The sequence below is a fragment of the Saxophila tyrrhenica genome (genome assembly GCF_035928015.1).
Source record: "Saxophila tyrrhenica strain CCFEE 5935 chromosome Unknown scaffold_9, whole genome shotgun sequence".
In the NCBI taxonomy this organism is placed as follows: Eukaryota; Fungi; Ascomycota; class Dothideomycetes; order Mycosphaerellales; family Extremaceae; genus Saxophila; species Saxophila tyrrhenica.
The window spans coordinates 757,760-771,576 of record NW_027041741.1 but is presented as its reverse complement, the minus strand read 5'-3'; the positions used below and the strand labels follow the sequence as shown (position 1 = coordinate 771,576).

The window sequence follows — 13,817 nt, the reverse complement described above, 5'->3', positions numbered from 1 at the left end:
CTATGGACCGTTGCCATTGTGCGTGGAACTTGATGATAGCGAAAGCGATGGTGAAAGTAGTGATGTGGAATGGAAGGCGAAGCTTAAACGAGCATCACTAGCGCGCAGCTTGTATCAGTGCAAGCATACTAAACAAGCTTCGCGACGCCACCGACATCACCCAAGCAAGCTCGCACGACGGCGGGTTACCACCAAGTGATAGCCCGTGTTTGTCATTACGCTGTCAACAGAGCGTGTGCTGTTCTTCGATGCAACAAAACAATATGTCTTCAAGTGCTTACAGCGGGACCCAAAGCAGCTCCTGCTCCGAAAGAGATGCTTGATCCTAAGATGTCATGGCCTTCCGACTTTCCATCAAACATCGCTTGCCCCTGGGTCCATCGATGAAGAAAGCCATCGGTGTCTAAGTCAGATGATCAGTGATAGTCCAAGAAGAGAAGATGTCAGACAGCAAGTGCACCCACCATATCTGCCTCAGTGAAACCCTCCGCCTGCGACGCCCGCACCCCGTAGGGAAAAGCACGGTAAAAGTTCGCTAGAGCGTGGCGAAGTTCCAGCTGCGCAAAGTGCATGCCCAAACAAACACGACTGCCTCCACCAAACGGCAAGAAAGCGTGGAGCTGGTCCTTTGTCGGCTCGTCCCACCGAGAAGGGTCGAACACCTCTGGATGAGGCCATATGGAGGGATCCCTGTGCATCGTGTGCGACTGTATCCCGCACACGCTGCCTCCAGGAACAAAGTAGCCGCAGAACTCTGCTCCACCAGGAGGCACCGTTCGGGGTAAGCCCTGGGAGATTGTTCCGCGCAGGCGGAGTGTCTCGTTAACGATGCTCTGGAGCAAGCTTACTTTCTGCAAATCATCGTTCTTGAAGTCGCTCGGGAGTTCCGAGACCTGCCTGATTAGCTTTTGCTCAATATCCGGGTGCTGCGAGAGTAGCCAGACAGCGTTGGTGGCCGTCAGTGCTGTAGTGTCGGTGCCAGCGACTATTGTAGATGTCAGCTCGCGAAATCTCTCCGTTCCCTGGGACAGAATTACTGATGTTTCCTACAGCGTCCCGTTGAATCTGCTCTAAGGACATCTCACCGGCGTCCACCAGCGCAAACTCCTTCGTAAGCAGCGTTGGTTTCACGTGCTCAGGATCCGCATTCAGAGAAGTGTAGTACCGCTCGATACTCTCTCTACCGTAGGATTGCAACCTTTTGATGATGTTGGCAATCTCTTTTGCCGGGCCGACCGGAATCTGCTTCATGATCCTGAAGAAGAGAGAGAACTCTGAACGGATCACTCCGCTGCCAGTAACGTTCTCGAGGTCTCTGATGTACTGGTCTTTCTATACCGTATCGTTAGAACGATCAGGCCTTGCTGGTGCATAGGTCATACCTGTCCTCTTTCGACCATGCGGAAGCTGGTGCCAAAGCTAGACTCCCCGATCACGTCAGTGGCCTGTATGGAGGGTTAGCTAATGCGCACAAAGTTGCACAGGCCAGTCATCTCACCATAAATGTGAACCACTTAAAGACGTCGGTAAACCCGTGGCGGCTCGCTTCATCAGCCATTCGCGCCGTGGCGGATCTGGTAATGTCCGCGATGAAGGGCTCCATGTTTGAGATCCATTTCTCGGTGAAATTTGCAGATGTCAGTCTCCGATGCCGACTGTTCCGTCCAAGTCAGCACAACGAGGAATGGCTCGATTGGCAGATATGCTCACCTGTGCTCATGGAAGTCAACCATCGAGAAGGCGTTCCCAACGGGCTGACGGCCGGTGAAGGCATCGTAGAAGTCACTCTTGAGATATAGCCCGCCGACTTTGTAGACGATCTTGGCTGCTTTGATGTCCGCGAGCGAGATCTCCTCTGTTGACACACGGACGATGGGTCCTGGAATGGATGTAAACTGTGCGTCTCAGTGTACATAGAGTAAAAGTCTCGCACCATATTGCTCGTGAAGACGGTGGATGTATCGCACTCGTTCACCCTGTAGGACTGCCACCTTGAGTCTCAACCGAGTAAACCTTGAGACGAGCGGCCCTGGGATGTGGCTCAACGGCCCACATAGTCCTCGATAGACCATGAACTGGCGGTGGTCAGTATCTGGTCGAAGGCAGGCCTTGGTGGACCTACGATCAAGGCAATTGCTGGAAGCAGAAGGAGAACGGGAGGGATCGAAGCCATAACTTGTGAGGTTGGCGGTGAGAGACAAGAAGAGAAGTTAGGAGAATGTACTGTACCGAACAGCTCATGCTTTATACTAGCTACCGTCGCCACAAGGAATGAGGGGACTTCGTGCTACGTCTGCCCGGACAGTTCGGGTTTTCGGACGCCGGAAATCGTTCGTCACCGAGCGAGAGACTATGGCTCCTCATGTACTAAGAGTGCTCTGTGGAGAGAAGAGATGGGGGTCCATTGGACATGCTGCCCCGTGTCCTAGCCAGCAGGGTACGTGGTTGTACCGGTCATGATGGTTTGTAGCATGCGGATGAGCGCCTCCCTGTATTGACCTTGGCGACAGGCTTTGAGAGAAGAATGTTCCCATTGCATATCCTATCCTGGCAGGTGCCACAGACGCAAGCTCTTGCATCCATATGGACGTGCGCATGTATACTGTTACTTAGAGAGAAGGGATGAGGTTGACAAGCGAAGGAACGTTAAGACAAGGCAAAGCAAGGCTGACTAACTCACACGAGTCATGATATCGCAGAGGACAGATAAGCTTCTAGCAGAGCCGCAAGGACTCGATGATCAATTCAGGAACAATTATATCTCCAGATTAGTGACTACTTTGACGGCGCACTGGTCTGGACCACGTTCGTTACTTTGAGGTTGCGATGCTGGAGTAAGCTTCTTCACTAGTAAGCCCACGGTCGATTGCTGGACCAAGAGATGCTCCTTTTCTCGACACTCGCGGCACTCCTGTGCTTCTTGCCTCTTCTCGTACTCTGCGCAGAGGATTACTACAAACTCCTGGGCCTCAGCAAGGATTCCGACGACCGCCAAATTAAGAAAGCCTATCGAAGTCTCTCGAAGAAATACCACCCGGACAAGAACCCGGACGATGACTCGGCGCATCAACGTTTCGTCGAGATCGCGGAGGCATACGATGTTCTCATAGACCCGGAGTTACGAAAGATATATGACCAGCATGGACACGAGGGTGTGAAGCAGCACCAGCAGGGAGGACAACGGGGAGGAGGCGGGCATGATCCTTTCGATCTGTTCAGCCGCTTTTTTGGTGGAGGTGGGCATTTTGGACGCGGTCAAAGACGAGGGCAGAATATGGAAGTGCGGATCAACGTCCCGCTGCGCGATTTCTATACCGGAGCGGATCACGAGTTCAAGGTGAACAAGCAGGTGATCTGCGAGGCGTGCGAGGGCAGTGGCAGCGAGGACGGCCAGCGCGATACCTGCCACAAGTGTCATGGACAGGGTATGGTCATTCAGAAGCACATGTTGGCACCTGGCATATTCCAGCAAATGCAGATGCAGTGCGACGTCTGTGGTGGACGAGGCAGCACGGTCAAGCATAAGTGCAAGAAGTGTGGAGGACATAGGGTAGTTCGTGCCGAAGAGAGCTTCGAGCTGCATGTTGAGAGAGGCATGCCGCAGGGTGTACGGGTCACATACGAGAACGAGGGCGATGAGAGTCCAGATTGGGAGGCTGGTGATCTGGTTGCGCATCTCTCAGAGAAGGAACCGGAACTGGGCAAGGAGGACAAGGAAAAGACGGACGGCACCTTCTTCAGGCGGAAAGATCAGAGTCTGTTCTGGCGAGAAGTGCTGTCATTACGGGAAGCATGGATGGGCGGCTGGACCCGCAATCTCACGCACCTCGACGGGCATGTCGTTCGGCTATCGCGAGAGCGAGGGCAGGTCGTCCAGCCCGGCACTGTTCAGATCGTCGAAGGCGAGGGCATGCCGATCTGGAGACACGAAGGCGACGGACCAGAGTATGGTGCGCTGCACGTCGAGTATGTTGTTGTCCTGCCTGATGCCATGGAGAAAAGCTTCGAGCAGGACATGTGGAATACGTGGGAGAAATATCGGAAGAAGAAGGGAGTCGATTTGTTTGCAGACAGCGGCCGGCCTATACCGAAGCCTTCAGGACATGATGAGTTGTAAGACAATTAGACATTAGACAGCCAGGCATCAATTTTTGTGCCTGCACATTCAAAACACCTCTCGAGCCTCGTCGTGCTGATTTACAAGAGAACATTGGACACCATTTGAAATCACAATTTATTTGCAGCAGCTAGTCAAGCACGATACAGTCTAGTCTCGCCCATCGATCGTCCTCCACGACGCTCGCACTTCTTTCAGCACCCAGCCTTTGTATCGTCAAGCTTCGCAATCTTCTCCAGCCTCTCCGACACCTTCCCGCACTGCTTCTTGGCCTTCTTGTCAAGATGCATGCTGTTCTCGTCGCTGTTGGACAGGCACTCCAGCGGCAAAGTACCCTGGAACCACGCTTTCTTCTCATCCTTAGTCATGAGCGCACCGCAGTCTCACACTCCTTCTTGACATGCTTGTCAACCCATTCCCGGTCCGGATCCAGCATACACTGCTGTGGCAGCAGCTGCGTGGCCCATGAGTTGAGCGTCATGCGGTTGAGCTTCTTGATCTCCTTGTCGCAATGCTTGCGGTCCTTGTCCTTCATGGATTGTAGAGAGGAGAGAGGGCTGAAGCAGCTGAGTGACGACTCATCTTCATCCTCGGGCACTGGCAACGGGAGCGGATCGCCCTTCTTGACGCCCTCGACGTGCTTGTGAGAGAAGTCTTCGAGCTGATGTTCGATGGACTTGCACCACTTCTTCCTCTGCGAGTCCATGGGCATGTGCTTGCGTTCGTCCTTGTCTGCTGCGCACTGAGAAGGCAACATTCCCATTTCCCAGACCTTCTTGAGGTCGCCAGACAAACTCGCCACGAGCGGGAGACAGCCGACGTCGAGATGGAGATCGTGATTTTCACGAATGTGAGGCTGGCACTCTGCTGACGAGATCGTTCCGACCCAGGCGCTTGCCTCGACGTGGCTGAAGTGCTTGATGGTGTCCTCGCACTTCTTCTGGTCGCTCTCTTTCAGTTGGCTTAAAGAGTAACCGCCGAGACATTCGGAAGGCACCTTGGCGAGAGCGGCCATTCCAGTGGCTGTGGGCGCCCACGTCGAGCTCGTAGAGGTGGAAGTCGTGTGGCTGGTGGTTGAATGGGTCGTCGAATGGGACGTCGAATGGGTTGTTGATGTTGAGTGATGTGTCTTGGTGTGATGTGTCTTGGTGTGATGAGTCTTGCTATGATGGGTCTTGCTATGATGAGTCTTGGTGTGGTGAGGCTTGTGGTGCTCGCCGTCAGAATGGTCGTCGGTGTCTTCCTCGTCCTCCTCGTCCTCGTCCTCCTCCTCCTCATCATCGTCATCATCATCATCGTCACCAGATGGCCAGAAATCTGGCACATCAGGCAGATCGGAAATGCTAGGAGGTCCTGGATTCGGCACTGGGACCGGGAACGGCGGAGGACCTGGGAAGGGAGCTGGCACTAGTGGAATCGGGGACTTGGGAACAGGCACCTTCGGAATCGGAACATGTGGGGGAGGATGATGCGGTGCAGGCGCAGGCACGGATCCGTGGTACTTTGGGTCGGGGACGTGAGGTGGGTACAGCTGTTCCGGAGCAGGGACAAATCGACTCCCTTGTTTGATAACCTGCTTGCCAGCGTTCTTCAAGGATCGAATATCACGCCATACTTTACCAACCACATTGCCACCTTCGTCCAGGAGGTGGAATGGAAGGAACTTCGATGCGGTGAACGTCTGGCCGGCTTTCTCCAAGATCTCGGCCGCTGCAGCTTCACCGACAGCTGGCACTAATGTCTCCCCTGCCTCGTTGGTCAATGTTCCCAGAGTCTCTGCTGCGCCCTCAATGGGATCGACTGGGACATCCGGAATCGGGTCGACTGGAGAGTCCACTGGGCCAGACGGCTCATCGGTGAGAGTGTCGTCGGCGACAGACTCATCGGTCTCATCGTAGCCCTCTGACGAGTCGCCACTCGTTCCTTCCGGCACATCCTCCTGCGGGACCGGTTCTGGCGCTTCACCCTGCTCTTGAGGTGGACGCGCGGGATCTTCAGGCTCATAGACAGGGTCGGAGTCTTCGGAATCAAACAGGTCATCATGTGCTTCGTCGTTGAGCTCCTCGCTACCATCAGTTGAGCTATCAGGGCGAGTGTGCTGGATGGGGTAGTCTTCGTCTTCCGGAATCTCACTGAGTGGCTGCCTGTGAGGGTAGGGAGGTGTTTCGGGTGGCGGCTGTTCTGGCTGGAAGGGTGGGTTCTCCGGTGGCGTCTCAGGCTCGTAGATAAGTTCGCTATCCTCAGAGCCATATCGATGCTCAGACTCTTCGCTAGTAGGACCGTTGCCACCCCGCGATGGGTTCGGACGTCTCTGCCCAGGTTGATATCCGTCGTCTCCGTACAGGTCTTCGTCCGATTCCTCATATACATCACCTTCGTCTGTGGGATCGAGATTCGGATTTTGAGGATAAGGCGGGTCCTGTGGTGGTGAGTTCTCCGGCTGATATGGCACGTCGGCGTCTTCATTGCCATAGTACTCGTCTTCTGATGGCTCCGGATCTCCGGATTGATCAGAGTCATGCAGCGACGGATTTGGATCTGAGGAGTGAGCCGAATCGCTGGCACCACGATCGTCAAAGAAATCATCGTCCTCGGTGACATGATTCTCAATGTCTTCAATCGGCTCTGGAGGGGGGTCGGCTTCCGGTTGCGAGTCCAACCAGTCCTGGAACCTCTCATTATCCAGCATTTCTTGCAATACCTGTCGAATGTAGTCTTGCAATTCAGGAAATTCCTCTGGATGGTCTAGAACGTAGGTCCAGTCCAGCGGAGCCTCTGTCTCTGCAATTTCCTCAGTGACGGTCCATTGCGGAAGATTCTCAGTAAAAACCGGGAAAGGAATGATCTTGCTGCCACCGTCGTGTTTTGATGGAGCTTGAGCCGGAAAGGATGTCGCGAGGTTCGGGGAGTCAGGAGAGCATCGCGTCTTGTTGGTGAGGTAGTACATGTCGGTAAGGAGCCTCGGACGATCTCCTTCAAGGCCAGCAGCTTCGAACTGATGATAGGCCGTTCGAAGTGCCTCCATTGCTGCCGTGGCGGAGATGTTGCATTTCAGCTGCAACTGGCAGGAAATGCCGCAGTCGGGGGTCAATACACCTGCGGCAGCAGCGACTGTAGTGTTAGCAATGGCCGTGATGGTCGCGTTCATGCGAACAGAACACGATTTGGCGAGGCACCAGTCAGCGGCATCAAAGATGCCAACAGCCATGCCTATACCATCACGGGCAGCAGCACGTGCGACCTGGGTGAGGTCGCTGATAGTGGTGCCGTTGGAAACAACGGCGAACGGAGCAGCTTGAACAGTCAGCGCAGAGAGCGCAAGGCTGCTCTGCACGAAGTGCTTGAGCTGCATCGTGACTATTGTTGGGTGTGAAGTGATGATGTAAGATGTGATCGATGGAAGATATGAGTGATGGAAGATGCAATGAGAGAAGATGTGAATGTTGGAGGTGTGAATGTTGGGAAATGGACGGGGGGGCTCTCAATCTTTATGTACTTCGGATTGCAGTGCAGTCCTCCTGTCTGACCCAAAGAACCGCAGGTGTTCAATTGAGTTCAGGCGCATTGATGACCAGAACCCATGTAACAATAGGACAGCACCTTTCACACCAGTCGCAGGGAGCCTACTTCGCTTACCTGCGAACTCACATAAGCTATCAAGTGGTGGTCAGATATTGAATCGGCCCTTAGAAAGCCAACAATCGTCCTACTAATCACTCAGCTTGAACACAGTTTACGTAGGTATGAAGCTCAGCGCAAATGAGATGCACCTCAGTTGTGGTGAAGACGGTCTGGAGCGCAGAACACGGAATCGGTCAGATTCCAGTCAGCAGCCTGTACTTCTCAGCGGCGAACTTTGATGGTGCTGGGAGTATGTTCTCCTCCTCGGTAGGTCGAAGCCTATTGTTTCCTTCGAGAACGAGTTTCAAAAAGAGGCTGTCATGAACTAAGTAGCTTGCACCGCCGCCATGACATGCGCTGTTCGTCGGTGGTGTAGATGCCTCGCAGACTCATCAAGGTGAGGCTTAAGGTCATAATCAAGAATAGATGGTCATGATGTCGTGGAGTGTCGTTTGCTTGGGAACTTGAAGTTCGTTCACTAAAGTTCGGAAGTCGCTTAGGGTTCACGCTAGCATCTTGATCACGTGATGTGTTCGAAGAACGGAAATGTAAATATAGTTGAGACATGATTTCATTCCGTCTCAATGCTCAGTAGACGGGCATGCGTACCGTACATCTATGCCATAATACTACTTGACAGCCACCGAAGTCTTGATGATCATCGGTCAACCATGTCGACTTCCACCAACTCACATCTACAAAACATATCGGAAGCCTGCAAGCGGAGGGGCAGGAGGTTAGCGAGCGTTTCAGAAATGGGAGGAATTACCCGTAGGAGGTAAATCTCGTACCTTTTTGGATCTGCCTTGCAGTAGCAAGATCGGTACCTTCCCTGTTGAGCGATATCGTCAGTCCCCGCATCTCATAGGAGAGCAGTGTTCTTAGAGGAGAGCCTTACATTTCGGCAGTCTTCTGCAATCTCTTGAGATCCTTCTCGCGAAGCTCGGTGTCGGCTTGTTCGAGGCGTTCGAACTTCTTGTTCTCGTTTGCAAGGTAGAATCGCAGAATGGTCCCCGTAATGCCGGCAACCTTGACAAAAGTCAGCCAATGTCTTGAACGATCCGTCAGATGTGATGCGTACAGTCATGAGCCCAACAACGATGCCCAGCGCAGGACGGTAGTGTGGAGCCGAGCCGTCCCAGTACGTAAATGGTGTCCAGATCGATGCTGCGTTACCAACGCTGTTCATGAAAGCAATGGCAGCAGCCCGCTTCGCTGGGGGACGCGGAATTGAGCTGGAAATCCATGCGTATACAGTACTGTTCATAGTCTAACGGTATAAGGGTTAGCAAGTCTCAAGGCACATGGAATTGCCGAGCAAGTCATCTCAGAGTATCACTTGTCTCGAGACAATGTCTGGAACGAGTGGTTCCCTTTTGACCGGTGACACTTACAAATGCAAAGTTCAGCAGGAAAAGACTGAAGTATCGCGGACCGAAGCTGTCCGTGAACATAAAGACGAAGCATCCCACAATGACGATCGGGATGGGATACATCCAGAAGACGTAACGCATTCCGAGCCTGTCCGAGACTGTGATCGAGAGAAGGGTCAGCCAGCACAATTCTCATCGTTTCATGCGTAGGTCGGTACTCACGGGAAGAGTGAAAGTAGCTGTAGAAGACCTAAGAACAAGAGGTTCAGCGAATGTTTCAGACACGCTAGCGTTTGGCCATTAGTTTCTTACCATAAAGATATATGGCGGAGCCACGAGCAGGAGCGAAATCACATTTGAATAGCCGAGAGTCTGAGTCAACGACGGGAAGAAGTTCTGGAAGCCAGTGGCGCCGGTGATGCAATGATACATGATTGAGATCAGGTAGGTCTAGAGAGAACTCATGTCAGCCCGCGGCAATTGTGAATGGACACGAGGAAACACACCTTGATGTCGGTAAGGGCGAGAACCATGCCCCTCAATTGTGACATGCCACCGGCTTCGTCCACGTCGGCTTCCGCAGCATCGATGGCCATACGCCTGTTGGCAACGAATTTGAGCTCCGGCGACAGCAGCTTCCAGGTATGAGGGAAGTCTGGCAGGACGAACAAGATGATCACGCCGATAAAGACGGTGATGCTTCCCTCTATGATATAAAGCCAACCCCAGGGCGGGATGCCGCGAGCACCGTCCAAACCGTTCAGAATACCCGCGGCGATAAGGGGACCGAAGGCGCCAGAGAGCAGGGAAGCAGAGTAGAAGATGGCCATACGGAAGGAAAGTTCCTTCTTCGTATACCACTTGGACAAGTAAAAAAGTACTCCACAAAAGAACGGGGCTTCCACGAACCCAAGGATGAAGCGGCAAGCGACGATTTCGCCATAGTTGTTGACTTGAGACGTCAAGGCTGAGACGAGACCCCATGCAATGACCCAGAATCCAATGTACCATGACGGTTTGCCAGAGTAGTTGAGAAGGAGGTTCGAAGGCACTTGCATAAGGACCTGCAGAGGTGATCGTCAGATGTCTGTTCACGATTCAGGGCTGGTTGAACATACGTAGCCGACGAAGAGGATAGACAGGCCGGTCTGATCTGTGTGTAGATGTTGCGTCAGTACATGGCGCCACCAAAGACCTTTCGTGGCATGATCTTACACTCCGCGCCTTTGAGATTCAAGTCGTCCTTCAAGCCTTGCAACTTGGCCGCAGCGTAGTCTAACGAATGGGTCAGCGACGACGCCCGGAAAATCTCAAGCCAAGCAATACTGACTGTTGCGATCGATGTAGTTCATCAAGTATACCTATTTGAACATATCCTCAGCAAAAGATGTCTCCGCCAATCATCAAACGCAATCTCTTACCAGCATCACCAGCGGCATGATGAGCATGTCAATTTTTCGCTTCAACTGCTTTTCGAGAACAAGCTCGTTCTCCGTCAACTCGCCCCAATGCATCGCCTCTTCCGGGTTGACACCATGGTTTCCAACGACATCGTGGTCGCGAGCCGCCTCTTGATGGGCGAGCTCACCCTTCTCAATGCCGTCCATTTTGCGTTTCGTCAACGACCACAATCGATGTAGGTCAAGATCCGAAGTCGTCCAAGATTAAGCGTTGTCGTGCGCCACCAACCTGCAAGCCCAGGACGACAAGCAGTGACAAGGAAAGCGTAAAAGATAAAGCTTGCTTGGAAGTGAGATGAAAAGAGCCTTGGGTCCCGCTTCAGGTCTATCACGAGGCCAAGGCTCCCCGTTTGAACTACATCACCAACCCACACGCTCCACGCGTGGAGTCTGCAGGGGTGTCGGCTATTGAGGATGCTTTGGACCATCACCGTGTGCGTGCTTGATGCAACATCGGTCGGATTTAGGTGGTGCATTCGCTCCGAGATGCATAGTCTTTGCGATGGTTGAAACTCGATACTTGTCGGTACCCGATCATTTGACATATGCCGACGACCTCCAGTCTCAAGGTCTCAGACGTCGCATTGTTGTTCCAGCGCCGCCAGACCAGCACAGCCAGCACTCGCCTACGACGGCTCGCCGGTCCGCCTCATTCGCCGTCTCTCGCGTGGTCGTCGTATGAGACGCCGCTCCCTGTTGCGATCGTCGTCTCACTCGCCTTGGTGACGTCGAGATTGGCATGGATAAATGAGGCTCACCCCACAAGCTTCGCTTCGACCCCGGGGTCGACCCACGCCGCTGGCGTCGTTGGTTGACGGGTTGCCGGTCTCCACCAGTTCCAAAGGGGTTTGTTTTCGTTTTCTCTCAAGAGGCTTGAGAAAGGCCTGAATATGTGTCTTCGAGACGAGGTGTTGCGGTCTGCGGTGTCTGGGATCATCATCCTGTGGTATCCGTCCTTCTGCGTTCGCCCCCAAGACGTGGTTGGTGGTGCATCCGAGATCAACTCCCGAAGGCGTCGAAGGTTATTGCACGTGACGGCGTTGAAATGTACCGAGGCTGTCTTCTCCTCCGGCCGAGCTCCGCATGGCTGTCGACGAGTGACATTCGACTGATTACCATTGATTGATCTATCTATTCAAACAGCATCACCCGTACGAACAACATCAACATCCTGCCCGGTTGAGAGCGCGCCATCGAGCACACCTGTTAATCGCACTTCCTCCCACCACCGCCGCAATGTCGAAAGAGTTCTCCACCAAAGACGTAGCCGAGCGCAACACCGTCGACAAAGGATTATATATCATTATCGACAATAATGTCTACGAGATGGGTGGCTTCGTAGACGAACACCCAGGCGGAGCGAAGATCCTCAAGCGTGTGGGTGGCAAGGATGCGACGAAGCAGTTTTGGAAGGTAAGAGTTGTCGGACAACTAGAACGGTCGCGGGCTGTTTGACTGATGGTGAGGATGCAGTATCACAACGAGTCGGTTATGAAGAAGTATTCTGAGCGGCTAAAGGTTGGGACGGTGAAAGAGTCGGCGAAGTTATGATGTTATGATGAGAGGCGTTGGATAGAGGTTATAAGCAAGAGTTGCATCGATTTCGCGCCACTATCTTGCTCCATTCAGATCCCATACTCTGAAAACGCTGGAACGAACGTCATTAAATTGACAACGATCGTCTATGACGAAGGTCGTATGAAGGCGTGTATGGGTATCTCTTTGCGCGAAACCCCCCGAACGCCCTTGCTCCCCAAGACAAGCATATACTCATTAGAAACCATCCCCAGTCCATCACCTTCTCAATCAGCCTTCCTTCAACCCAGCCAATGCTTCCCTATCGTCGGACTTGTCCATACTAAGGCGCTTGAGAGCTTGCCATCTGCGTTCGCCTCTCGCTCGCGAGAAGATACACCGCCAGATCCCGAACGTGGCAAAGAGCAGTCCGCATCCCCCGAGAGCCAGGGCGTAGTAATAGTGCTTCCCGATCATGACAATCGCCGCGGCGTCCCATCCATGCCAGCTACTGGCGCCACCGTGGGTGAAGAGAGGCGTGGTGATAGCCCCTCGTAGCATATGCGATTCGATGTCGCCATCCTCATCCGCCAGAATGAACTGCCGATCCGCATCAGGCGAGCTTGCCGACAGAGACCGAGCGTAGCTCATCCACCGGTTCGAGAAAAACATGCATCCCGTGCTGAGCATGTTCTCGATATACGGCATGCCCCAAAACAAATCCCTGCTCTGCACACCTTCCAACAAGTGCTGCAAAAAGCCGTGGTGTGGCCTCGTGAGGATGAAGGCATTGTTCACGCCTGCCGGATATGCGCCAGGAGTCAAGAATGGCACATGTCGAAGGTCGTCCAGAGGATGTAGACACGTGATGTCCACGTCCAGGTACACGCCACCAAAGTGATCTAGTAGCGCGTACCGCAGAATGTTGGCGCGCTGAATACTTTGCTTATAACCCTCGTAGTGAGGTAGTACGCCTGGGTAGTGCTCTGCAATGAATGCTGTCGCATTGGCGTCTGTCCAGAGATTGTGAGTCCAATCTGGGTGTACTGCTTGGCAACTGCGGATGCCCGGCTCGTACTTCGCGATCGACGAATTACGCCCTTCAGTGAGGAAGATCTGGTGTATTATTCGCGGCGCAAGCTCATCTTCTGTGTGTAGGCGTTGCGATTCACCGGCTGGCGCAGGATATTGAAACAATGTCTTCGGATGCTGCTCCAGGTATGAATAGAATGTCGCATAGGTTCTGGCGACCTCTGAAAGATCGCGAACATGGTGTCGAAGCAGCATAAGTGTCCCAATCACCGCCACCAGTGCTATGGTGAGCGCATGTCGTCCTCGCATCCTGCCGGTGTCCAAAGAGCGCCTGCTTCGATCGAGCTGCGCGTGTACTGATCGCTTTTCCTAGTGATGTGTCTTGTGAACGCGATAGTAGTGGAGTGAGAAGTGCAGTGGAAGAGGGCAGGAAAAATTCCCTACCGTGGCCTCGTGCGTGCCTTTTGATTATCACATCACACTGACCGCACATGCCGTACGACAGCGTGAACTTACGTTTCCGCGTCATCCTAATGCCTCAGCAACGCTGTATGGGCCAACCGAAGCCTGGTGCGCCGCGAAGGTTTTTATGAAAGCAAGTGCGTTAGAGAAGGTGATGTCAAGATATCCGGGCTATCCGAGTCGAACAAAGGACTAAACTCCGTGAGGCTCAAGCGGGAGCGGACCGTGGTGATCATG

The 13,817-nt window shown here is 53.4% G+C and overlaps 6 protein-coding genes across 6 annotated transcripts; 2 read left to right on the top strand and 4 right to left on the bottom strand.

Moving 5' to 3' along the window:
* Positions 1-325: 325 nt before the first annotated feature.
* On the bottom strand, positions 326-2,072 carry LTR77_006241 (uncharacterized protein; the record flags this gene model as incomplete). The annotated part of the gene is made up of 7 exons (XM_064803483.1): positions 326-403; positions 465-985; positions 1,038-1,332; positions 1,383-1,445; positions 1,499-1,655; positions 1,711-1,879; positions 1,934-2,072. The coding sequence occupies 7 exons, from the start codon at positions 2,070-2,072 to the stop codon at positions 326-328; spliced, it is 1,422 nt and encodes a 473-aa protein (XP_064658398.1).
* Positions 2,073-2,687: 615 nt separating this feature from the next.
* Positions 2,688-4,117, top strand: SCJ1 (DnaJ- protein scj1; the record flags this gene model as incomplete). Its single annotated transcript, XM_064803482.1, has 2 exons — positions 2,688-2,805; positions 2,946-4,117. 2 exons carry the CDS (start codon positions 2,688-2,690, stop codon positions 4,115-4,117), a joined length of 1,290 nt encoding a protein of 429 aa, XP_064658397.1.
* A 194-nt stretch (positions 4,118-4,311) lies between these two features.
* Positions 4,312-7,469, bottom strand: LTR77_006239 (uncharacterized protein; the record flags this gene model as incomplete). Its single annotated transcript, XM_064803481.1, is given in 2 exon segments — positions 4,312-4,476; positions 4,494-7,469. The coding sequence occupies 2 exon segments, from the start codon at positions 7,467-7,469 to the stop codon at positions 4,312-4,314; spliced, it is 3,141 nt and encodes a 1,046-aa protein (XP_064658396.1).
* A 1,163-nt stretch (positions 7,470-8,632) lies between these two features.
* LTR77_006238 (uncharacterized protein) lies at positions 8,633-10,718 on the bottom strand (the record flags this gene model as incomplete). Its single annotated transcript, XM_064803480.1, has 10 exons — positions 8,633-8,767; positions 8,820-9,008; positions 9,133-9,269; positions 9,334-9,361; positions 9,424-9,561; positions 9,618-10,175; positions 10,230-10,264; positions 10,327-10,386; positions 10,442-10,472; positions 10,533-10,718. The coding sequence occupies 10 exons, from the start codon at positions 10,716-10,718 to the stop codon at positions 8,633-8,635; spliced, it is 1,497 nt and encodes a 498-aa protein (XP_064658395.1).
* Positions 10,719-11,807: 1,089 nt separating this feature from the next.
* On the top strand, positions 11,808-12,122 carry LTR77_006237 (uncharacterized protein; the record flags this gene model as incomplete). The annotated part of the gene is made up of 2 exons (XM_064803479.1): positions 11,808-11,984; positions 12,045-12,122. 2 exons carry the CDS (start codon positions 11,808-11,810, stop codon positions 12,120-12,122), a joined length of 255 nt encoding a protein of 84 aa, XP_064658394.1.
* A 255-nt stretch (positions 12,123-12,377) lies between these two features.
* On the bottom strand, positions 12,378-13,427 carry LTR77_006236 (uncharacterized protein; the record flags this gene model as incomplete). Its single annotated transcript, XM_064803478.1, has 1 exon — positions 12,378-13,427. The coding sequence occupies one exon, from the start codon at positions 13,425-13,427 to the stop codon at positions 12,378-12,380; it is 1,050 nt and encodes a 349-aa protein (XP_064658393.1).
* Positions 13,428-13,817: the final 390 nt, after the last annotated feature.